At 36.7% G+C, this 27,558-nt stretch overlaps 2 protein-coding genes across 2 annotated transcripts in view; one reads left to right on the forward strand and one right to left on the reverse strand.

Annotated features, from left to right (window-relative positions):
* LOC134742853 (uncharacterized) overlaps positions 1-27,558 on the reverse strand; it is a 273,946-nt gene that overhangs the window by 126,881 nt on the left and 119,507 nt on the right. The gene's annotated exons all lie outside the window — the stretch shown is intronic.
* On the forward strand, positions 708-26,403 carry LOC134742855 (uncharacterized). Its single transcript, XM_063676041.1, has 20 exons — positions 708-950; positions 1,434-1,523; positions 2,251-2,364; positions 3,859-4,044; positions 5,867-6,063; positions 6,628-6,682; positions 6,888-7,092; positions 8,524-8,675; positions 9,668-9,844; positions 10,549-10,703; positions 13,332-13,497; positions 15,971-16,060; positions 16,717-16,827; positions 18,064-18,249; positions 18,732-18,922; positions 20,423-20,489; positions 23,513-23,711; positions 24,255-24,406; positions 25,467-25,643; positions 26,186-26,403. Exons 1-20 carry the CDS (start codon positions 794-796, stop codon positions 26,386-26,388), a joined length of 3,030 nt encoding a protein of 1,009 aa, XP_063532111.1. The 5' UTR covers positions 708-793; the 3' UTR covers positions 26,389-26,403.

Consider the following 27,558-nt stretch of genomic DNA (forward strand, 5'->3'; position numbering starts at 1 on the left):
TAGGGTTCGTTTTTACGTGATCCACATGAAAAGTTCAAGCCTTGCTCATCAAGTTGTGTACTTTGGTAGATGCTTAATCATTTTCTAAATATCTAAAATGATTTATATTCTAGCGTTTTTTAATATCCGGTGGTAATTTAAAAAGCAGTGGACCCGAATATTCCGGTGCTTAGTAAAAAAAAACAGAAGTACCTACAAAAAAACCGGACAAGTGCGAGAGACGAAGCCCACCGAGGGCTCCGTGCTTTTTAGTATTTGTTGTTATAGCGGCAACAGAAATACATCATCTGTGAAAATTTCAACTGTCTAGCTGTCACGGTTCATGAGATAAGCCATAAGTCTAACAATTAACTAGTCGAATAAAAATATTGGCGACAGGTGCAAATATATCCGAACATAGTGCTCGCAAAATTTAAATGGGTCTTGAAGGAAAAATATCGCTGATGCTCACATTACAAAATAAAATAATTGATAAATGTTGTAAATAACGCCTTAAGAGTATCGATAATATATTAAAATATTAAAGTAAATAAACCAGAAATACCTACCAAAGTCAGCATCAGTCCTTGCAAAAAAACTTTACGGGACAAGCCTTGTTTGGTTTGCACTTTTTCAATTAAATTTTTCCCACGCTATTGCCTTATAATAGGGCTTGTTATACATAAATAGTATCAGGAAATTAATCTTAATCATTTACCGCGAAGTAACACTCTTGTCTGGTTGTTGTGACACTTTGTGCAGTTTTATATTTATTTTATATTAGATTTGAAACGAATTATAATTTTATAAAAAAATGACGTGGTTACTTATACTGCTGGGATTATGTATTTGGTGGATGTCTGGATATAAACATAGAAAAAGACTGAGACAAATAGCTAAAGAGCTACCTACAACTATTCCAGCGTTACCGCTGGTAGGACAAGCGTATATATTTTTTGGGAATGATGAAGGTAAGTAATGACGAATGAAGGTAAGGAAGGACGGACTACAGTATGGGGTTCTTCAAAAAAGGAGTGTACAGGTTTCTAAAGACTATTAACCATATCATGTGGTCAAAACCGGGTCTCTATTGTTTGACATAATTATTGAAAGTCATAATTTAATGATTGTCATATTATAATTAGTCATAATTTGGTTTTTCTCAGAAACGCGTAACTTTTCAGGATTGCCATAAAACAAACCTAACTTAACCTAACCTATCTATAGGATAACCCGAGGAAAATCCTGAAAAGTTAACGGTTTTAGAATTATGACTAATGATAATATGACAATCATTACATTATGACTTTCAATAATTATGTCAAACAAAGGGACGCCGGTCAAAACTAGGTACCTACCTTCTTAACGAAAAAAATCTGGCAATGGCAACTAAAGCTTCATGGTTCGGTTGGTATTGTTACTATAAGATCTGTAAAAGGTAATTCATGTTTCAGACAGAATGAACGCCCTCCATAGGCTTGGACGAGATGCCATACAACAAGGTGGGACCATAGCATATTGGATGGGCCAAGGGTTGACCATCGGTACGTTTTATATTAATTTCTTTTTCAAGATTGCTATATTATTTTAGAGCATTAGGTTGAAAGTCAAGACCCAATTGTACCACTTTTCTTTAAGACAAAAGGGGACCACCGCGCGAAATCACCTCTACATACATAAAAACGGAGTCCTCATTTTTCTCTGGATATTAACTTTATTGAAAATATTTTGACACAATTTGATGTAGGTATACCATTACATTATCAACATACACAGCTACATAAAATGACCCTTCGTTTGGCTTTTTTCGTTTTTTTATTATTATTATACGAATTAGGAGCGAAAAACAAATTCTTATAGTTATTAAAAATTCGAAAAAATATCAAGGGAGGAAAATGGCAAAACGTTTGTATGGAGAAGCGGTGTTCCCCCTTCCTCTTAATGAATATACTCGTACTTGTAATCCAACACCTGTAATACCTTGTAAAACTAATCGAAACGCTATTTTCTTTTGAAGATGAACAGTGAATACCCTGCCCGCTTAGTCTCTTTTAATGCTGACTGTACGTAGTCCCCTGTTCCTACAGTCACCTGCAATAATATGTTACACAACGAAGGCCACAAAAATATCTGACACGATCTTATTTGTAGAGCGATAAGAGCGTATCACATATTTTTGCGACCTTCGAAGAGTAACATATTATTGCAGGTGACTGTACACTAGGCAATTTGATGAAAATTTAATAATAGTTTGACAATTTAAATTTTAAGGCGTCGCGGACCCTGTAGTAGCAGACTTACTTTTAAAAAACTGCCTGTCAAAAGATGAAAACATGATGCGCATCGTACGCATTTTCACTGCTAATGGAAGCATTACTGCTCCAGGTAAGTCAACATTTTATGTTATTATATTATAATATACTCGTATGTATCCACAGATTTTAAATAAGATAATTTAATACTGACTTTAAATTAAAACTTAAGTCCCCGGCAATCTCGGCCGAATTGCACCTTCCCATACAGACGTATTTCCGCTCTCATTTTATAACTACGTGTTGGATTGTAATGAAACTGCACATACAATGACATGAGGTATATCTAAGTCTGAAACTGGTTTAAAAAGCTCCAGTTTATAAAACAAACGAAATAGAGCAAAAACAAGTTTTGTATGAAAAACTTAAATTCGCTGTATTTTTTTAACTATGGTATCTAAAGCTACATAAACTAATTACAGACATAGATATACCTTATCCTATTGCAAGTACAAAGTTTCAGAGCAATCTAGCTAGTCGTTTTAAAATGGGAGCGGAAGTACGTTTGTATGAAGAACCGAGTTTGGACCCTTAAATAACAGTAACCTTAAACAACAATATGAATTTAAATCGGAGACATTTTGTTTATGAAATAATTATTCCACGTTTGCATGATAATAATTGAATAAGTAACTTAAGTACTGACTGAGTTAATTCAGATTAATTCAATTTCTTAATGTTACTGATATGTATCACTATGCTGAGATTCAATGCATTTGGACACATAGCGTTTATTAACTCTACACAGAATTAGCAATGACACAGTGTTAACAAACTTATAAAATTTTCACACCGGTGCAGAGTTAGCTTGGCCGGGCTCTAAAATAACTACTTATTCCTATGCAGTTCTAGAATCAACCCGCCAACTAAAGGTACCTTTCGGATTTAGATTACACCAGCGTTACTGCTGTAGTATTGCAGTGCGACATTACTGCATTAGGCATTACTGTCGCAAATGTCAAAAATCTATATTGCTGCCCGGATTTTAGACATTAAATTTGTGACATCAAATATGGAGTCCACAGTAATATTACAATTATACAGCAGCAGTGATGCTGGTATAGTCTAAATTGGGTAGCCGACATTTTTTTTTTATAATATCAGTCGATGAGGTTTGTTTCGAGGATCAAATGTTTGTATGGGATCCATTGTCTTAAAGCAATACAAAAGTCACAAATGATGGTCAGTCACCCGCAATTTACTGACGAAACGCTCTAACAAAATGGCAACACATCGTGACGTCACTGTGTCACTGCTTAGAAGCCGTTTCGATGTATAGAAAACAAGGAAATTGCGATTTTGTCGGTGAAATGTTGTGTATATTGTTGCTATAGTTAATTTTTTTAAATAAAATGTAAGGAATCGAACGTTATTTAAAGTAAAAAAAAAGTTTTTTTTTTTCGAAACAGGTCTTGTATTTTTTTATTATTATTCCCATATATTATATTTTTTAAGTTTCAAATTTATTGTGATAAATTTCATATTTCTATTTAACTAGATTTAGTTATAACATGTGTCAAATGCCCTATTTGAACGATATCTTTAAAAGCATGCAAATATTTCAAAGTGCACCTTTGGCGGCCGCGCCGTAAGATCCTGTCACCAATCTTCAGTCTGAAAAACCTACACGCCTTCGTTGAAGTATTCGTGAAGCAGAGTGCCACGATGGTGGAGCTTCTACGCCCTATGGCGGGGGCCGGGGACTTCTCCGTTTGGAATTACATGGCTACGTACACCTTCGACTCTGTGGCAGGTTTGTAGTTCTGTTTATAGAGTTTTCGGTACGATATTGATCGTGAAACTGATAGATAGAAGGTGCATCTTCAAGGCGAAACACCGGTTTGAAAGCAGCACATGTCATTGTAGATATGATTTGAGCACTTTAATTTTTGTTCCAAAATTGAACCACGAGCGTAGCGAGTGGTTCGAAAAGAGGAATCTTGAGCGTGACACAAAATCACCGAGACAAAACTTTTCACAACACCAACGCAAGTAAAATATTAACTATAGAATATCAAACAAAATCAAACCAATTTAAAATTAATTTTGTTAAATATTTATACTTCAAAATCATCATTTAATAGTCATTTCTACCAGCCAACATAAGGAAACAACTCAAAATTCGTATTTGATTACTTTGCCACACATGTGGATAAAATTCAACTTTCTCATCAGTTTTAGAACAATCAAGAGAGCCTTTCCCAACTAGCAAAGTTTAGGTACCAGCCGGTGTGGTGAAAAGAGTATTTGTATTGTACTTGAGCCTATTTTTTCTTATTCTTATTGAATTCTTGTACAAATTAAGAGGTACTTTTCGTGATGTATGTTTTTTTTTTTTAATTTTTTTATTTATTTAATTTGTTTTTTTATTATTATATATTGAATTACAAATTTTTGGCAAGTAGGTAGGTCGCATTCTTACTTTCTACTTTACCTTTGGGATGTACTTAAGTACCCACGTAACGTGTGTAAGTAATTATGATTTATTCATGAAATAACTAAAACCTATTAGAAGAACAAAAACGATGCCTAACAAAGACAATAAGAAGAAGATGTGAAAGATTCTCACGTTTCATTGTGGCCTTTACAAGGACAATGAGAAAAACTTTAATAACTGAAATAATCTCGATAATATCTTTGATAAAAAACAATCATTCTCGTCTTCTATTGGGTTCTTTTTATATTATTAGTTTCATAGATAAAGACCTACTGTTACCTATTGTTAGGTACCCAGTAAGTTATCAAATTGTCTTCTTTCATCTGAAACTGATACCTAACCCAAAGTTACGATAGTTTAATATCAAAAATAATAATAATTCAGCCTATATACGTCCCACTGCTGGGCACAGGCCTCCTCTCAAGCGCGAGAGGGTTTGGGCTATAGTCCCCACACTGGCGCAATGCGGGTTGGGGACTTCACATACACCTTAACTAGTGGTAAATATCAAATGGTATTCGGTACATAAATTATAAAAAAATTTACTCTACTCTATAACGTTGTAAAGGGTTCGAAACGTCGGGATGTATTATAAATTCAATATACGCGATATAATCCGTTTTCATGGTTTAATATCAAAAATTAACTCCTTGAAATTTATATAGGTACATAAGTACCTTTAGCTTCCTAAATAGAAAGGAGTGGAAATAGCTGAATTTGAAGGAAAGGTAGTCGAATTTTTTTTAAATCATTATTGAAAAAAAAGGAGTTTCGATCGATGATAATACTTGTAATATTATAGACACGCAAGTAAAGGTGTCATTCGAATGACGACTGTAGCAGCCTTACAATTGCAACGTTATTGCCGCGACATTGCCTCGGGCGCTGTCACTCAATTTGACTAGCCGGTAGGCCGGTAGTGACCCTGCCTACGAGGCTGGAAAGAGGCCCCGGATTCGAATCCTGGTTGGGGATTTTTTGGTGTGTTTATCACAAATACGTCTTTAATTTTATCAAGGAAATTGATAGCGACTGCGCCCGCATCGACGCCGCAGCACTAACGCAGCTGCAGTTGCCAACCAAATGTCTCATTACTATCTTTTACTGTTCACTTATGATATTTTATTTTATATTTCAGAAACCAATTTAGGCGTAAAGTTGAACTCACAGAAGAATAGGGACCACCCATTCCTAGGGGCGTTTGACAGGTGTGGTACTTTTATGGGCGAACGACTGGTTTCACCATGGCTTCATCCAAATTTCATCTATCGCATGCTGCCAAGTTGGAGACAGTGTAAAAGTTGCGTTAGCTTGATTGACAATTTTTTAAGTGAAGTGAGTACCTATATCAGTAGTTAGAGACATACGTACAATACGGGTATTTATTAACATAAGCTGACCTATGGAAAACTGTTTAGTATAGTAGTTATTCTAATATCAAGTACGCCATAGTAAATGTATGGCGAACTTGATCTTAGAAATCGGAAGAGCTATACCAACACAATTACCGCGTTTGTTGTATAAATATTACTAATAAACGTTTTTCGGCTTAAAGTTCATTTGGATTTCATGCTTATTTTTCTTCCGACTCATATTTTTACTAAAAAGTCTGATGAGTTTTAGAGCTCCGTATAAAACTTTGTTCACGGAGCTCTTATGGGGATCACTTCGGCCTTGGAAATCGGTTAAATGCAATTTTCTCGGTGACTGTTTGACGTAGATACCTAAAATTTGGAACAGTTATCTACTACCACTAATAATGTGAATAAAAAAACCGCTTATTTATATTGTCAGTTTAGGGACTCTATTTTATTTTGGGTGACTTTAGTTCCTTTTTTCTAGACTTATATTAACATATTAATATAATGGCGCAGAAATTGATTTGACTTACTTTTTCAGATAATTACAGAAAAAAGAAAAGCCTTAAACAGATTATGTGAAAAGAAAAAAAGTGGTAAGTGAATGTAAATGCTTTAATTGTTTGTTTTAGCATAGACCACCAATCACGAAAATTTCTCACTCTCCTGGCAGTCATTTAATGTTATCTGTTAAAAATGTTTATCAGTTTAATATAATACTACCGGTTAAAAAGACGAACTAACATAATGGGAAATTAGTGTTAACGAGACTCGAGATTATAATACAAAATTAAATTTTAGATGCCACGACACCAAAGATGATACGATCCTTAGTGGAGTTGTTAATGGAGACACCAGAAAAAGAAAAGAAGTTTAACGACAAAGAGCTACTTGAAGAATCGAAGGTGATCATAGGTGCAGGCACAGACACATCAGCCATTGGGGCGTGCTACACTTTGCTCATGCTCGCCCGCCATCCCAAAGTGCAAGAAGCTGTTTATAAGGAGTAAGTATGCCGTTTATGTAGTTTTGAAGAAAAATGGCAATGATATATTAGATATATGTTGGATAAAGGCCATCGTGCTGATGAATAAATCAAACAGTAAGTACAAAAAAGTTAGAGAAGAAGAAGGGATAGGTAGTGAAAATCGAATGAGGACTGTACAGTAGAAAAAAGGCGCATTTTTAAAGTAAAACTTCTTTAGGCGCGACTAGAGGTAACTCAGATTTTTTTTGGCAGAAGTAACGCTCAGTAGTGACACACGCACAATAGGACACACGTCAAAGTGCCAACATAGTGATAAACGTCATCGTCGAAGAAGTTTTACTTCAATCGCGCGTAAAGATTACACGCACACACTTTTTTTGTTTCAACCTTCCGTAAGCGATCAAGAGTGATGTAGGTACATATCATGTGGAGTCAGGCATAAGTACCGGGTCACTATCAAATTGACCTTATCGTTAAACGAACATTTCAGCTAGATGACATAAAATTTAAATACACAGTCAGCATATAGTCAATTCAGGTGCGACGACATGAAAGTAGAATACTCAGTCAGCAAAAAGACAGTTTAGCTGGATGGCTAAGAATTAGAATGAATAAGTAGCCAAACGTCTGAAAGTATAAATAGTCCATATGATTAGAATATCTAATGAGCCGAAAGTGAAATTAGTTAATTGACATAAACACAGAACGACTTAATAGCAAAACGTCATGAAATGTAAATAATCTATATAATTAGAATTCCCAATTCGTCGAAAGCAAAATTATTTGATTGACATGAACACAGAACGAGTTAGTAGCAAAACGTCTGGAAATTTAATGTGTCATAATTTATAAATATGTAACAGTTAAAGCTAGGCTTATAAGTTATAAGTCTCAAGTGTCATATTATAATACTTAACATTTGAAATCAAGACGTTTTGCTAATGGGTCGCTTGGCGTTTATTCCATTTAGCAATAAAAACATTACACAATCCAGACTTTTTGCTCCTTGACTGTTCAGCGTTCATGTCTGTTTAGTAATTTAGACGTTCTAAGATACAAACGTGTTGCTACACGACCATTTAGCATTTGTGTCTATTAAGAAATAAAGACATTCGAAGATAAAGATGTTTTGCTGCTAGATCATTTTTAATTGTTACGTTCTAAGATCCAGACGTTTTGCCAAAGAGGCATTTAGCATTCATGTCTATGTAGTTACAAAGCCATAACACAATCCAGACATTTCAACTATATTCCTTTAGCGATAAGGTAAATTTGATAGTGACCCGAAATACCCATAATCTGTCACCTAGATAAACATTTCGTAACATTTAGTCTATTTAGTACAACATTTTCTAGAACCCTGACTTAATGGAACTTAGCAATAATTTTTAATATAAAAAGAAACTAAAATAAACATACCAACTAATTAACTTATATATTTTCCTACAGACTGCATGAAGTATTCGGTGGTTCGGATAGAAAGGTGACTGTAGAGGATTTATCTCGTCTCAAATACTTGGAACTTGTCATCAAGGAATCGTTGCGAATGTATCCCCCTGTGCCAGCGATTGTGAGAGAGGTCATCGACGACATTACATTGCGTTTGTATCAATGTTTCACTAAATTTAAACAGATAAAGTTATATGTATCACATATTAGCAAGCTAATTAACGATAATTTATGCACATAGATTGAATTTGGCATAGGACTCTGCTGCTAAAGGCCAAACTATCCCGGTTTTTATCCACATCACCTTTTTGTGGCCTATGGCCAGCGGGCTTAGCACGGTAGCATTTTTATCGCTTGTCACCATGCCTGTCACGTTTTAACAAGTAGATTAAGTGCGAAAGTGACAGACATAGTGACAGGTGATAAAAATGCAACCATGCTGACACCGCTGGGCTAAAGATTTTCACATGCTTAGTTACACCAAAATCGGTTATTTAGATGTAAAAATGTAAGAACAACCAAGACCAAATAAATCGTAGGTACTATAACTTTAAAAATCGGACAAGTGCGAGTCGGACTCGCCCACCGAGGGTTCCGTACTTTTTAGTATTTGTTTTTATAGTGGCAACAGAAATACATCATCTGTGAAAATTTCCACTGTAGCTATCAGTTATCACGGTTCATGAGATACAGCGGTGACAAACAGACATACGGACAGAGGAGTCTTAGTAATAGGGTCCCGTTTTTACCCTTTGGGTACAGAACCCTAATAAATATATTTAAAATTTGTAGGTAGGTACCTACTCGTGTTGTTCCTCTCCTAGGCTATTACGAGTAGGTCAAGATTTTTTATTCGCATAAACATAATTATAAATAAACCGTATAAACTAAACTAAACTAAACTATGTAAATAAATTGAAATTAATTTAGGGCCTGTTTACACATTGGTTAGTGCGTGTATTTAGTGCGTGATCATACAATAATTCTTAATTGCATTTAGTAGCAAATGTATAAACTCTCTCTAAACACTAAACAATGTCTATGCAGGCCCTAAATTAAAAATCCTATACAACTAAAAGTCTATTTATAAACATGGCTGCTATTAAGTATATTATTGTATACTAAATAAAACTTTTTTGTGTAGCAAACGGAACGACCCTCACGAAAGGGGTGAGTATAGTGATGCAGATATTTGCCGTGAACCGGAACCCTAACTATTGGGGAGACGACGCAGACAGTTTCCGACCCGAGCGATTCCTTGAACCCCTGAAGCATCCGGCCCAGTTCATACCTTTTAGCTGGGGGATGAGGAACTGTATAGGTGAGGTTCAAGTTTTGTCAACTAACCCGTGTAACGCCCTATAACTGTCAGTAGTTAGTATAGGAGTTCTATGCTACTGTGAAACTGGGGCGCTCCAGAGATTAAAAGTACTGATAGATTTAATCGACCATTTACAAAGAAAAACCAAGATTATCCGACTAGATTTGTCTAAGTACTTGCCTAACTTGTAATAAAATATTTAGTGGCTATGAAACCAGACCACGTTTCTTAAAATCATTAACATAGAATAATGTTTTCCTTATTATACCTTCATTACCTTCTTAACTATTATGTATTTTAGTGTTTATTTTTAGATGAATAGCTTCAACTTAGAATGTCCTTCCACAATAATAAATTGTTTTTTTTTTACAAATATTAGGCCAATTCGGATGGGAGTCTTATAAAAATATTTTTCATATTGGGAATGACGGAGTTCTGCTGCTGTACAGTCGCTATCAGATATATCAGAGCGCCCGAGGTGCTCAAAATATCTGAACACGCACTCTAACGCCTTGACAATATAGGCGTGTTCAGATATTTGTGAGCACCTCGGGCGCTCCGATATATCTGATGGCGACTGTACAAAAACAAAAAAAAAACGACAACTGATTGAGATGTATTATTTTCTTTTAGATATCTCAAATTGCCGAATATGTGTCTATATACATAATATAAGTCTCCCTAAATTGTGACATCTATTTCAGGGTACCAGTACGCAATGCTGTCCTTGAAGACGGTCATATCTACCGTCCTGAGAAACTACCAAGTGCTGCCTCCTTCGGACCTGGATCCAGCCCACTATGAGGACCCACTAAGGGTTAGATTCAACATTATGATGAAAGATGTGAACAACTTTATGGTGCGCTTGAAGGAAAGAGCTTGAATGTGGAGCATGAGTTGTGGTTGTATTGTTTCTAAAATCTATTATATCTTTATAAAGTACATAACTGTTTTTTTTTTACCATTATTTGAAATGGACAATACTATAAGAATATAAAATAGCCTCAAACAGTACAGAACCTCCTCCTTCACTAAATTGAAGTCGGGTTTTTTTTCTAGCTAATTTGAGTGACCCATTGCTGGGAACAGGCCTCATTTTTTTATTTTCACAATTTCCGATTTAGTGCTTCGGTTAAAATGATTATATTTAACATGTTTTTTAAATAATAGTTCTGGGTTTTGCCAAACACGCTGTTATTCGTATCGAACACCAGTTGGCAACTTAAGGCTGGATGACCTTGTGATCACATTGTGAATATTGTGATCTTAAAGTTTAAATTATTGCATTTTAGAATTGCTTAACGACAGATGCCCGATTCTGGCCTTGACACAGAAGAGATGATATATAAGTGTATTTAAATAGAAATGTGATGTACGTTATTAATTTCTAAGTGAGATCTGAGCTAATGTGCATAGATAACTTCTGTGATTGCAATTGAGTGAACTTTCGCTTAACTCTGAGTCGCGCAAGATCAAATATACTTTTGTCCATTCGAGAATTCATCATGATTTGATGGTTACATTTCTGAAGGGCATCGTTCATTACCACGGAAAAGTAAATCGCAAATAGGGTCGGAGCCATGACACAGCCCTGTTTAACGCCGCTAGTGACCGGCAACTGCTCTGTGTAAGCGCTTTCATGACGCACGTGGGCACTCATGCCCTCGTAAAATTGGCGCACCAAGTTGACAAATTTCACAGAGCACCCGCACTTCTCTAGCAGGACGGTCCACAGAACAGAAATAGAGGTCACGGTGTTATTCAAGGCTTTTCTTTTGGATTTGCTTGACAACAAAGATGGCATCAACCGTACCTCTATTTGGCCGGAACCCACAAAGGGATTCAGGAAGAAAGTTCTCGGCGTGTATTAAGGCACCTATTGATATTATGGGCAAGTATTTTGCCAGCCACAGAAAGTAGGGCAATCCCTCTGAAAGAGCCACAGTCTGATAGGTCCCCTTTGCCTTTATATAATTTGGTAATGCAGGCATCCTTCCAGTCTTGTGGTACGGTCTCAAGGTCCCATATGCAGTTGATAAGCTCAAATAGCCTTGATCTAATACTTGGTCCACCATATTTGAAAATTTAAGATGGTAGGCAGGTGGCAAAACTCCGCGAAAGATGGCGGATCATCTAAACTTGAAACAGATTATAACACTTTAAACTCGCGTTTTGTACACATAATTAATGTCATTACCAACACACATTGAAACAGATTGTAGATTATCAAGAGAACTGATGTAAGACAGATCTGCTCTCTGACTCCCTCTTGTGATGTAAGGATCAAATGTCAGAAAAGAGTCAAAGTCTAACGCTTGACGCTCATTACACATACACTTAACTGAATTATACGGAACGCCTTTTTTAATAGCCGTCGTACAGATGTAGTGCATAATTATTTTCTATCGTATTTTCACGGAAACGTACGAACGTGTCTTGCTTTTTCAGTCCGTCTCGGTACAAAGAATACTGAGGTTGACTGAAGTAGCATGACAAATACGAACGTTTCCGAGAAAAACGAACAAAAACAAGAACAATACATACTTAAAAAAAAGATTTTGTTTTCTTGTAGACAGTTAGGCTGCGTCTTACGTAGGCGAACGATTCGCGAACGCGAACCGAAGCGGCGCAACGCGGCGGCCCACGCGGTGAGGAAGAAACAATAAGAAGAAAAAGGATAGAAATAATTTTATTTCTTTTCCCTATAAATTACAGTAAAACCTATAAAAAATCAAATGTGAGTAAACTTATCAAATCTAATCCGGTATTTTACATGCGCCACGCCTCTAGCCGCGTCGTATTCGCGTCAAAAAATCAAATGGATTGGGTCAAGATCGCTCACCTAGGACACTTACATAGGTAAGAACGGTTGTTTCTTCCGCGCCGCATCGTGCCGCCACTGCCGCCTGACGTTCGCGTGCAAATCGCGCCGCTTCGCCCCGCGTCGCGTTCGCAACGAGATCGCTCACGTAGGACACTTCTATGGGTATCAAAGGATTGATTTAGCCGCGTCGCGCCGCTTCGCTTCGCGTTCGCGCGTCGATCACCTACGTAAGACGCTACGTTAACCGGTTTGACAGGCCATTGTATTACAGTAAAACCTCGATAGCACAAATCTCAAGGGAAATGATAAAAGTTTGTGATACCGAGTTTTCGTCTTATAGAGGTTGTCGACTAAAATAGGTCTTTTTGTTTTTGTTCGTCTTAAAGAGGTTTCGAGTTAAAACGAATGAAAAATTATACTTCGTCTTTAAGGTACTTTATTTCGGATTCGAGGTTCGAGTTAGCGAGGTTCCACTGTATTAACAAATAGTTAACTGATATATACAGCATAAAAATACAACCCGTTTCATTTAACATTGAGCCGAACGGCACCAAGTCAAACTTTGTTTTGCGATTTTTTTTAAGTTAGTGCAAACTTAAAAGCGTTATATTGTACACTTTATAAATCAATAAGTGTTTGAGTTAATTAATTTGAATTAGTGAGAATATCAACATGTTTTGGTTATTGATCGTGGTGATCGGCTGCATGTATTTTGTGCGTTATAAACAGAAAATGAAGAAATTTGAAGAGTTATCTAAGAAATTACCAGGGGAGCTGCTACGCCTGCCCGTGGTTGGTCATGCACATTACCTGGCCGGAAGCGACGAAGGTACATTAGTTTTAAGTATTGTTATTTAAACAAAAACCTTTTAAGATTAGTATTATTAATTATTAAGTTTAGTTTTTAATTTTGCAAATTACTGTATAATTTAATTAGTTAGGTATATATTATTTTTTAATATTTGTTATTTTTAGTGCCTAAGTAATAATTTTATATATTTTCCTTATTTATTTATTTATGTCAATTTAAGACCCATATTTAAATTATATGATTTGGATTACATTAGGCATTAGGCAACTTTCTCTGTCACTAAAACTTATAACTAAAATATTCGTCAATCGTGTAAAAGCCTGCGTTACATAATATGTTTTTGAACTCATTTTTAAACTCGGCATCTGGAAGTGTCTTAATAGATGCGGGAATATTATTGAAGATTTTTATACACATATAGTATGCACTAACATCATGGACGCTTCGGACCTTCGGCCCTACGCGGAGCTCGGCCTACGGATTTCGCATTAAGACACTTGTACTGTGTAGTGTGTGGAACTTATTCTGTGTTTGAGCACTGACCTCCTGGACGCTTCGGACCTTTGGCCCTATGCGGAGCTCGGCGAATCATTCTTCAGTATCCTTGAAAATTAATCCTAGGGTCTAGAATCAAGACATTTTAACTCCTAGAACAACCACGTGTAGATAATAATCAGTTAGTTCAAGGAAACAATTTTCTGCACAAAATTACTTTTTACACTCGAAAAACAAAATAAAAATGGATTTTCATACTGGTGTAACATTTCCAACCGTATTTTCTCTTTGTAATCATCACATGTGTTACTTTGTGTGTAAAAAGTTGCAAAATTTGATCAAGATGCGGCTTCGAAAAAGAGCTTAAGTCGGACCTTATTTATATCTAAAATGAACTTTAACATTAAAGACATAAAGTCCATTTTCAAAGAGCTTTAGAATGTAATTAATATTTTTGTGTTTAAGTGGTTTACCTACAATTATCGTTGCGGATGTATTACACGCGCGTATCGCCGAAGTGCAAATGTCAAGACTCAAGAGGATTTTATATCACTATAAACTACATATTTAAGTAATAAATTAACAAACATTACATTAAAATGAACTAGAAACCTAACAAAAAAACACACCTTAAATAAAAATTAATTCTACACCTACCGGTCAATTCGAACAACGTGATAATTACTAGATACGAGAACAATACGAGATCTAGATACGTTATAGTTTAGTTCTAAACTAGTTATCTTTTGCAGTTCGATTCAAGAAACCAATTTTCATTTCACGCTACAATTATTGTGACTTTTGGGATATCCATTAGATATCCATTGGATGTTTAAGTAATATCCTAAGCAAATCTTAAAGATATCGTTCAAGAGGTAATGTCAAATTTGACATGACTTTCTTAAATATCTCGTTATCGTTTCTGTTTCATATCTAGTGGATAATCTAGTTGATATCTAGATCATTGTTCGAATTGGCCCGTTAGCCTAAAATTACCCCCCCTGCATCATACCTGACCTGGCTGAAAGGTCCCCATAATGCCTGCAGCATTCCCCCGCTGAACCGCTATGGAGACCGGTTGGACCGAGTACGACCCAGAACGAGGATCACCACCCCTCTCCCGCGCTCTAAACTCTACTTTTAGGAACATAAGGTCTGTTTCCCGGTCGTAAATACTTTTTCACTTCTCATGCTCGTAAAGTTCTCCTTTGTGCTAGATATAGGCTGCACAAAATGCTACTTTTATGCTCTAGTGCACAAAGACAAAGTAATATTTTTTTAAAGACTAAGACAATCAAATCACTGCCATAGTACACAATAAAACATAATCGGATAATATTGTTATTCCACTTAATTTGGCCCGTTTTTTTAATAATCCGTGTTTTATATATTACTAAATCATAAAAATCTTACAATACAGCATAGTTATTATAGAAATAAACTACAAAATGTAGTTATAATTTGGCAGTATGAATAAAGACTTAAAGCCCCCTCCACACGAATTGCGGCGCGAAGCCACGAACGCGAGTGTGGACAGTTCGCTAATCAGCGAAATCGACACCACACTCGCGTTCGCGGCTTTGCGCCGCGATTCGCGCACGAGTGTGCAGTGGGCTTAAGGTAAATATCACGTGTTAAAAATTAAAAAAAAAGAAAAAAAAGAATATTGGCGGGAAGCTCTTGTTGCGGCTTTGCAATTTGTTGCTGTTTTACGATTGTTATTTTTAATAATGTCGTCGAGTGAGGAGGAAATGTATTTTATTTGTTTGCCATTGTTTTATTTTACTCACAATCGCAGTGAAAAGCAGTGTGTATAACTCAGGCACAAACGCCTATTTTTATCCTCGGCTATATTGGTCCTTGCTGCCGCTCGGATCAATAAATTGCCTCGTATAAAAATAAATCGCTTTGTGCCATTGTTGTACAATCGACTATTGGTGCATTGTTTCATAATATGCTAGTTTTGATGCTGACTGTACCTACACTTTATTTGCAGACAACATGAAAGCCATTCAAAGGGCGGGAAGGATAGCAGTGAAACGCGACGGCCTTGCAACCTACTGGATGGCCCATAAACTGTACCTTGGTAAGTACACTGGTTACTACATTCAAATATATTTTTCTATTATAATAGGTATAAAACATTATAACGCACAAAACTTGAAACTAAAGGGGCCCCACACCCATTACCAGTCCGCCGGACGATATCAGCCTGTCAGTTAGAAAAAAAAATGACAGTTCCGAACAACTGACCGGCCGACATCGTCCGGCGGACTGGTAATTAATTAAGGTTTATTGAATGTACCTAAATAAAAGCAAGTATGCACACACAGCACACACTGAAGATAATTAGTTTGTTTTTAATGATTCTGATCTTCATCTCTGAAATACGCCGCTAAAATCTAGGGCAAACTCGAGATAAAAAAACCCGGACAAGTGCGACTCGTACTCGCACTTTTTTTGTATTTGTTGTTATAGCGGCAACAGAAATACATCATGTGTGAAAATTTCAACTGTCTAGCTATCACGGTTCATGAGATACAGCCTGATGACAGACAGACGGACGGACAGACAGACGGACAGACGGACGGACAGCGGAGTCTCAGTAATAGGGTCCCGTTTTTACCCTTTGGCTTTTACCTTTTTTAACTCTAAAAAAGATAATGATGGTACAATAATATTATTTGATGAATTCACATTCAGTAGCAATATTCATCCATTTTTATGTTCTTTTCATTTCAGTTGTGGCCGATCCTGTAGCAGCAGAACTGTTGCTAAAATCGCATCTAGAAAAAGACAGTACAATGGAGATCTTGCAATTCTTTGTCGGTAATGGAAGCATTTATGCACCAGGTTAGTTTACCGAGATAACATAACACGTACAATAATTAGTAGATACAGTAAATTTTACCTTGTCTACTACAAGTAGGTCTAATAATTGTCTTAATTGTTTTTTTTTTTTTTTTATAATTCCATAATTTGTTTATATGTATAGTATATTATACCAACCGAAGCCATAAACTTACTTAAATTGTAGTAATATATAATTTAGGTACCTATGTTTATTTTATGGATTATTTTTTTTCTTGTCTGGTTAACAAAAAAAATTACCAAATGTTGATTTTATTTCGTTGTTATTAGATATTACATTATAGTATATTTGCAGTTTGTAGCAATGCCGGTGTATGATCTTAAATTTGCACCTTAATCCTCCACTATTAGTTTTCGTATTCAGAAATTCGTATTCGTTAAAGTAGCAACTACTCACTAGTGTAATCTAACAACTAGTGCTTCTTTTTGTATCCAGGCTGACGGGACAAAATAACAACAAGAGATGAACAACTTTGGGAACAAATCAAATTGAAGGGTACACGGAAAGAACATGTCTAGTCACTTTAGTAACATTTTGAGTAATCGCGGTTTTAAAATTTGGAACCATGTCAAAATGTATGGTAATTCCGTGACCAGGTCTTTTTTAACTAAAAAAAGTTGAAGACTGTAATAGATGAATCATATATTAAAGAAAAAGTGACGAAGCCCTCCAGTGGTGAAGGCCGGCTCCGGCCTTCACCACTACATAAACTAAATATTTTGATTTGTGTTTTAACTAGTCACACTATTATATATATATATATAAATTATAAACTGTAATAGATGTCATATATTAAAGAAAAAGTGACAAAGCCCTCCAGTGGTGAAGGCCGGATTCGAACCGGCGTCTTTAGCTATCGCGGCTAACGCCCTGAACCCCTATGCCACCTCGGCACGGCGGTACCCGTCCAAATGTCTCGACTATATGCCAGTGATGCCATCTTAGTAAGACTAGGCGTCTTTGACCAACTCTAAGGGCAAGCAGTGCGAATTCCTTACGGAATTACGATATAGCGAGAGAGACTGGTGCTGCCATCTATGAACAACTTTAGGAACAAATCAAATTATCGAGGTAACGGTTCGAACCCGGCCTTCACCACTGGAGGGCTTCGTCACATTTTCTTTAATATATGACATCTATTACATTTTATAACAACAAGAGATTTTTGATCCATCTAATACTATACACCGACTACATTTTCTCATCTATCCATACAGTTTCCATTTGGCGCCCCCGCCGCAAGATCTTGGCTCCAACCTTCAACATCAAGAAACTAAATCGTTTTGTGGACGTGTTCGCCAGTCAGAGCGCTCTGATGGTGAACAAACTGAGGCCATTGGCTGGAAAGGGGACGTTTCCCGTTTGGAAGTTCCTGACTAGCTACACCTTTCACTCTGTTTGTGGTACGTGACTACGTAACATGCAGTTCATGTTTTTTTTTATATTTTGCGCGCAAGTGCGGTACCGTGCTGATGGGATAACACTCTTTTCTTGAAGGTTTGAAAGCATGTAAACAAAGATTGAAAAAAGTGAGCAGTGGAAAGGACCTAGTTCTTGGTTGGACCTAGTGAAATACTTATATTGAAATCGTGTTAATCAATAAAATATTTTTACAGTGTTTACGATCGCTACATTCTTCAAGTTCAAGTACCCAGTATGTAATGGCTAGTAGGTAAGTGTGCCTACTAGCCTCCTCCTAAAGGTGTACAAAATCCATACAACAGGCTATAAAAGCATTGTGGAACTATTTTTTTTTTTTTTACATTAAGTACAGTGATAATAAGTATTTTTAAGCCCTCATGACTACAAAAAAGTTTTTTGTTCAACTACGATAAAAACGACTATGACAAAAAACGTCAAACTGGTTTTTAATGTATTATTACAGAAACCACACTAGGCGTGCACACTAACGATGATGAAGACAAAATGTTCATTGGATCCTTTGAAGAAGTTATAGAGCAAATGACGTGGCGTATGTTGCAGCCCTGGTTGCACCCGGACTGGATCTATCGGCTACTTCCCCAGTACAAAAAGGCGGACAAATGCAGACGTGCTATGTACCAATTCGTTGACAAGGTATTTTAACCCACTTCTAATGCTTAAGAAAGGGCGTAAAGCCAGGAAATTAGATGCAAAAAATGGTCCTACGCGAAACTTGCGACGGAAAATATGGCTGTTATCTCAATTACTCTGAAAATAATACTTCTGTTTAAAATTTTGCTCGTCGGATTTCTCGGCTATGTCACTAGCTATTTTATACCAAAATTATACCTATAACTGTCATAGAATAATTAATAGTACGGTTCACTCTAACATAACGCGTCTATTACGACATATATGACCGCTAAATGGCGCAAGTGCGAGCAGGCGTCGGTTCCGTAGCGATGGGCGGCAACTACCTACTTTACTATAGCCAGTTGGTTAGACACCAAAATTGGTGTGGTCCGCATATACTTGTAGCGACGCGACGAAAACGCGGAGTGAGCCACGCCTGCTACTGAGTAATGTTATACAACTTAAAATAAATGAACATTGTCTGAGAGCTTGGCAAGCGCCTCAGAGAGAAAGGGAGTGACCCCCGTTCTGAGTCATGGCTTGTCCAACAGGTCTCCATCGCCATACAGCGGGGTAACGCTGCTAGTGTGATGGGGACCTTTGGACCCGGCATGGCTCAGAACGGGTATTAGTTTCTAATTTTTATGTATTTCTTGTATTATAAAATAGTAATAAATTTTTGTGTAATTATATATACATAACGATTACATTACAATGAACATTTGACATGTTTTCGTGGTTTTTTTTCTATCAACCCAACTTTAATCTTTGAGGGTTTTTGCACTTTTGGCGGAGTCTGCCCTGTAGTTTCCGTGTGACATTTTTCATGGTACTATTAGCCCTAGGTTGAAACGTGTGAAAATTAAATATAAAAACTAAAATTTTGCGTTAGCCTCCACTTAATAGATGGATTTCCAATAAATCATTCAACTGGTCACTTTCCCTTCGTTACGATTCCGTAGAAATTACGCTTAATAAAAGACTGCTTAGGATTCCTGAATGTTAATGTACAATAGGGTATTCCACAAATTTTTATTAAGGTATCAGTCGATCAGGTTTGTTTTGAGGATCAAATGTCTGTATGGGCCCCATTGTCTTAAAGCAATACAAAAGTCACAAATGATGGTCAAAGTCTGGCACCCGCACTTTACTGACGAAACGATTCTAACAAATTGGCATTACATCGTGACGTCGGCATGTAACGTCGCTATTGCTTAGCTGTGGAAAACAAGGAAATTGCGATTTTGTCGGTGAAATATTGCGTTTATGTAGTATATTGTTGCTATACAAAATATTTTTAGTAAAAATGTAAGGAATCGAATGGTACCATTATTATTTTTTTTACTTTGAAGTCTTGTATTTATTTATTATTCCCATATATTTTTTAAGATTTTTTTTATTGTGATATATTGCTCATTTTCTATCTATTTAACTAGATTTAGTTATACAATTCAACATGTTTAAACAATCCTATTGTATTATTAAGTATGCAGCTACTTCATGTCTATATTTTTCTTCTAGATTGTCAAACTGAAAAGGCAGGAAATGGAAGAGAAACAGCGCGAGTTTGGCTTTGCACCTAAGCCAGGTAATTAAACATAATATAAATAATGGAAACCTAGAATAAAAATAGTTGTTTGTCCCGTTACGCCCTTATAAGGGCCGGTTGAACCACCTGGACTGGCCACCGTCACTCAGCAGTGAACTATCAAAGTTCCCATACAATAAAATTTTGCGAACGTTTTAATGACGGTGACAGACGGTGTGGTGCAACCGACCCTGCGCTGCGTCTTACGTAAGCGAACAAGTCGCTAACGCGAAGCGAAACGGCGCGGCGGGCCCACGGCGTTCGTAACGAGATCGCCTACATAGGTAGGACACTTCTATAGGTATCAAAGGATTGATTTACCCCGCGCCCTGTTCGCGTGTTGTTCGCCTACGCTGCGTAAGGCCGCAAACTGAACGCAAGCGGCACGGCACCAGCGCACGCGCGGCGCTTGTGTCCTGTGTTCATTAAAATCAATATCATCTTCATCATGTCAACCGGTAGACGTCCACTGCTGGACATAGGCCTCCCCAAGGCTCGCCATTCCGACCGATCATGTGCCGCTCGCATCCACCGAATTCCCGCGACCTTCACCAGGTCGTCGCTCCCTCTCGTTGGAAGCCTACCGGCAGTTCGTCTTCCGGTACGCAGACGCCACTCCAGAACCTTCCGGCCCCACCGGCCATCAGTTCTGCGAGCAATCTCTACATTAGTAGTTCTGCATCATCACTACATAGTATAAAACAATGTCGCTTCCCTCAGTCTGTCTGTCCCCATGTATGCTTAGATCTTTAAAACTACGCAACAGATTTCGATGTGTTTTTTTAATAGATAGAGTGATTCAGGAAGGTTTATATGTATAATAAATCAGCATTGCACTCGTGCGAAGCCGGGGCGGGGTCACTAGTTGATAGTAAATTATTGTTGAGGCTAGTAATATTTCGATTTGCAGGCGGAGTATTATGTTTAACTCGTAAGTAACAAATAACTTTTTGCCAGAAAACACGAACGAAATACGAGAAAATTTTCATATATTTTTTAAATCTCTGATAGCAACATATGCATGTCATTACCCTTCGGCTTCTGAACCCATCTTAGAGTAGTAGATATAGATATGTGTGTTGTGTACTTAATTATGTATGCAACTGTAATACTTAATGTTTGTTGTTGTTGTTGTTGTAAGAATCTCAAATAGGTTTATACAGAGTGTTTCATGACCCACTGAAAACCTAAAAAGAGTTTGTTCAGAATCGATAGGAGAATCGATTGCGCTATTTTTTAAAGGGGGTAATTGTTTATTATTTTTTACTATATTTATATGCCCAGTCTACAAGTTTGTAAAGCCATAATATGAATAACTAGCATTTGACACGTTATTTCTCAATGAGCAATATCCTTAACTGGCCATTGGTAAACCTTATCTCGTTGCAGTAAGGTATGCAAATGGTCAGTTAACAGTGTTTACGATGGTAACTAGCAATTGTTTGACGTCACTAAAACGATGAAGCATCTTGTGTAGAATTACCAGTCGAATAGAATTGTTAAGAAAACTAAACTTTTTTTAAATATTTATCGGATTAAAGAATAAATACTCAAGATGAGTTTAAAATAAAAGAAATCTGTTGGGGTGTCTCAGGTTTTCAGTGGCTCAAGTAACACCGTGTATATATTCATATAACTTAAAGGTAGATATTCTAATAGTTATTTATACGATACAAGTGCGAAATTACCTACTAGCACGTGTATCGTACAACGTTATATAGTACATAATATGGCTCTTTAAATTTTCGTCGTAGTTACGTAATGTGTTTATTATATTACAGGGTGTCGTAATGGAACACCGTATTGTAAAAGTTAACTTCTATTAAAAACGGGAACTCAAACAGACATATACAGTGTGTCCTTAGCCTATGGACAAACCCTGAAATCCCACGTACGGTTACTTCTCAGGAATGCTCATCTGGTAATCTTTTTAGGGTTCCGTACCCAAAGAGTAAAAACGGGACCCTATTACTAAAACTCCGCTGTCCGTCTGTCTGTCCGTCTGGCCGTCTGTCCGTCTGTCTGTCACCAGGCTGTATATCATGAACTGCGATAGCTAGACAGTTGAAATTTTCTCAGAAATATTTAAGTGGCTCCCATACAAACGTGATTTAAATGCCGTTTTTTGCGTACCGTACGTATTTGGTCTTTTTAATTAGAACAAAAGATAAAAAATATATTTTCAAACAAGTGATTTCCAATAATCGACAACAAAAAGAAACATACTGTATTAATATTGGCAGTGTTTTTGACAATTTACTCGAAAGCTTACGTTCGCCAGTGATGTCATTTGTCAAGTCAGAATCTTATTTAATTAGTGTCATAAATAAATACGGAACCCTAAAAAGATAATCAAAAAGGTCGATGAAGGTTTCATACTACTCTACTATGCTATTCTATGAAGACACCTGAGAAGCTACTAACACATACAGGTTGCTCCAAAGAAAAAAATCTTAATTTGTTAATTTCTTCGTAACTGCTACACCATATGCATTATGTACATTTCGGCTTTGTCCAATGGCTAGGGACACACTGTATACACGCTAAATGCCCCGTTTTAATGTTAATCGGCGAGAGGTGCACTATGTGCCAAATATTACAAAACCCGTTAGACGGGTTCTCGAGCCGGATTTAAAAAACCGGCCAAGCCTCCGGTAGCAGTTTTTGGCTAGCCCTCTCAAATGCTCATGAAAGTTAAGATGCGGATCAAAAATTACCCCTAGGTCACGGATGCACTGGACCCGAACTATGACTCATGAGATACAGCCTGCTGAGCCTGGTGACTGACGGACAGACCGACAGCGAAGTCTTAGTAATAGGGTCCCTTTTTTACCCTCTGGGTACTGAAGGAGTAAAGTATATTTTCTTGAAATATGATATTTTAATCGCAAAATCTGAAACATCTTTATTTTACTCTAATATGATGGATTAATAAGCATTGAAGCATGTCAATTGCACGATAGATGGATATTTTTTGATAATAACCCACCATTCTTAAATTTCTATTTCATCATTATTTACAGACTCTTACCTCGGTTTCCAGTCTTTTCTAGAAATGCTTCTAGAAACGTCTCTCAAAGTGAAAGGTTTCACTGATTTAGAGCTGCGCGAAGAGGCTTTGGTGATGAGTGCAGCTGGGACCGACACATCGGCTGTCGCCGCATCGTTCGCGCTCGTCATGCTGGCACGGAACCCTGAAGTCCAGGAGAAGGTGTTAGAAGAGTAAGAAGTCATTGTATTACGAAAGCTTAATTAGATTAAATATGTGACATTTCCAATTAAAAGGGTCAAAGGGTTATTGTCGGTTGTCAATAAGGCGCTATTTCCATACAGCTTCAATTTAAAATCAACCTTATTGACAAGCGACAATGTGGTACCTATTGGTTGAAAATGTCACATACTTTGGCCGAAAAGTTATACATATACACATATAGCGCATTTGGATACATAAGCTCGCATAAATTAGACGGATACTTTTAGATTTAATAAAATAAGATGGACCAAAAATTTCGGCCACTTCATATGAAATGTTTTAAATATTCTGAGTATCCATCTTTCTTTCAGCCTGTATTGGATTCTAGGCCTCGATTAAATTGTCGTCTTAGTCTTGAAAACTTTGGGTCACTGCTGCTTTCCAGTCTATCCCCAACACACATATCGGGTTGCTCTTAGCAACGACATCAAATAAATTTAGAGCTACTATATCTCTACTTTCATCACAGACGACAGAAAATCTCCTCGTACTAATAATCCAAATGTCCACAGATTGAACGACGTATTGTTCTGCCCAGATAAATCTGTAACAGCTGCCGATCTCCCAAACCTCAAGTACCTAGAAGCTGTGGTGAAAGAAACATTGAGGCTTTATCCACCAGTACCAATAATTGTCCGGACAGTTACCAGTGACACGGAGCTACGTTAGTATCCAACATAATCATATTTATTTAGTGTTCTTTTTATCTTTATAATTTCTGATACTTCCAAGCTTGTAATTATTTTTATCTACACACATATCATAAACCCTCTATGATGCCTTCAAAATCCGTAAATAATGGCCAACATTAAGATAAACTGCTTTGTTACAGCAAATTTTTTATTTGTGAAAATGTTATTATTGCTAAATAATAACATCGATTTCGATAATATTATTTTATTCAAATTACGAACATCTCTGAAAAACAAAGAAATTTGATTTGACCTCTCTATTCTAATATCAGTCGAGATGACGTTTTATTCGAAATGAAATGTCAATTGCATACAAATTTGACAAATCTCGCTTGTTAGTTGGTATCGAACGATATGGCAATCGACCCCCATTCTAGTTTGTCTCTGAATTAAAACAAAAACTACGGATGCGTGACATGCGTGAAAAAAGTTTTCTTTGCCGCCATTTGACGTGCAGTTTATCTTTTAATTAGTTTGTAGGTAAAAAATAATTTGTTTTATTGTTTTTAAAGTAACTCTTGCAAAAGTTTCGTGTAAAATGTGCGATAAAGATATTTCGGAGACGCCACCTCATATCCGCGAATTCCGCCAGAGAGCAACTATGCCCCAATGTCGGCTGTAATATGAGGTAAGTGAATATATCATAGAAAGTTTATAATATGTATGTAGATAAAGCAGTGTATGTAACTGTACATAATTAGGCATTAAAACACTCGTGTGATTCTATTATGAAACTCACTACGGTCGTTTCATAAACCCACACTCGAGTTTTAATGCCTTTCATTATGTAGCAGTCACATAAACTACTATTAAACTACATTCTGCGTACTTATTACAACCTAATATCTCATTAAACATCAAGATAATTACAAAGAATCACAAAAGGCCAAAAAAAGGCTCCAATGAAATTAAGAATCTCCTCTTTTTCTTGAAGTCAGTTAACAAAATTTCCATCTTAGTAAGTCAATTGACATTCCTAGGGATAGAACAGTTTATAAGCTGCGTTTTTATAAAACAAAGTAATCATTTCAGCATCTGGAGTGACAGTACCCGCGGGTACGGGCATTTGCATGCACATCTGGGCGACGCACCGCAACCCTCGCTATTGGGGCCCAGATGTAGACTCATTCAGGCCGGAGCGCTTCTTAGAGCCGCTCAAGCACCCCGCGCAGTTTGTGCCGTTCAGCTTTGGCATGAGGAACTGCCTTGGTCAGTACGAATAAACATTATTCAGTTTAATATTGAGGATCACTACGAACTTAATTTTGGAAGGTTACCTATAGCAACCACGAAAAACAATACCTATACATTCCTTTTTTCGGGTTCTCGTGTAAAAAAAATTGTCCGACATTTTATTTGCCAAATTTTTAATTTGTCCGAACGTCCCTTTTTTTCTGAAACCGTTTAGCAATTGAAACATCGGATAACCCATTATGAAAGTCGTAATAGGATACTATTTTGGGAATTTTGTGGGATAATTATATAAAATTTTGGGATATACAATATGGAAGAACCACGGACCCAAAACTTCTCGATGAATAATGGGGAAAGTGCTTAAAAGAGAATTATAATAGACACTAACTCATTCGAAATTGAAGTTGCTTTGTTATAGCCTGCTTTTATTAAAAGTCCTCCTGTTCTAAATTATTTAATTGAAAAGTGTCATAACTTTATTTGTGCACGATTAAATTCATCAACATCCCCTTTTTTTATCTACCCTAAGTTCATAGACGAAATTCATCTTTTTTCAGGGTATCAATACGCCATGATGTCCTTGAAGACAGTGTTAGCAACGGTCCTAAAAGAGTACCGTGTTCTGCCACCAGCTGAGGCAGACATAAAGACCCTAAACGAACCCATAAGGGTGAAATATGATGTCATGATGAAAGCAGTGGACATGTTTCAGATACAGTTAGAAGTCAGATCACCGAACAATTCTAGAAAAATTGGATAGATAGTATTATAATAGGATAGAGAACATTCTGTGTAGCGTTAAATTTTTTAAATAATATGGAACTTACAATTTGTATGGAATCCATGACAGCGTCAGCGCCATGTCAATATTAGGTACTAATTTCGTTGTAAACTTTAAGTATTAGTTTATTAATTTATTACATTGTGTTTCCCCAGACAGCCTGCGTAGGAAGCTTGTTAAATTTAGAATTATTATAGAATTATTTGGTGTCATGTCATAAATGAGCTTATTTGTTAATAAATATAATATATCATGTCGGATCAGTCCTGTTACCTTTAAGGACCATAATACTGTATGAGGACATTACTGTAGGACTTATGGGAGAGATAGAAAACTGTGCATAAAATTTCACGTTTTCTCCATAGTAACTGTATGGAAAAAGTTTTTTTTAATTTGTGGCTCTTTAGTACATTATCGTAACTTGACCCCTAGGAAACTATATAAAAAAATAGCATGTGAAAAATAAAAGTTTTAATTTTCATACAAATTGTATGGCATAAGTTTTCCTCGATTTGTGGCTTTTCTTTTTTTCGTCCCACACAAGCTTTTGATCCTGGATAGGAATGGGATCGATTGGCATCAAAAAAAGTTTGTCAAAAATGACCTTTTCTCGCAGCCTGTATGTTTTTTCCAAAATCTGTAAACACCAATCTTCATTCATTTGAAATCGAGGGAAGGTCCTTCGGAGACCGATTTCGCGTAGCAGCACGGGATTTGGTAGCTGCCCTCATTGACCCATTAAGAAATTCCATTCTGTATATATAGATTTTTTGATATTTTTATTTTGAAGTGAATTGAAGTGAATGGCAGTGAAGTTACTGTGGCTACAAAATTAACGATGACAGTACTCCTCTATCCTATAAAGCAGCAAAGGGGATATATATATCCTCTTTGCTCTCAGTGAAAGACACTTTTGTTCTGGTGTCGGGATTCCTCGAGTCCGATTCAGATTTAACACTTTGTTACGGTTTTGATCTCATTTTGGTACGACCTTGAAGATCGCTCACGCTGATTGGTACATGCGAAATGAACTGAAAGTCGTGCGGGAGGCGCATCTCAAGACATTGAACCAAGTAGAGTTGTGCGTGCTCGTTCACTGAAAAGATCGCTCCCAACTAGTACAATCTCACAACTGTACTAGTTCGGTCT

The sequence above is a fragment of the Cydia strobilella genome, chromosome 7, assembly GCF_947568885.1.
Source record: "Cydia strobilella chromosome 7, ilCydStro3.1, whole genome shotgun sequence".
NCBI lineage: Eukaryota > Metazoa > Arthropoda > Insecta > Lepidoptera > Tortricidae > Cydia > Cydia strobilella.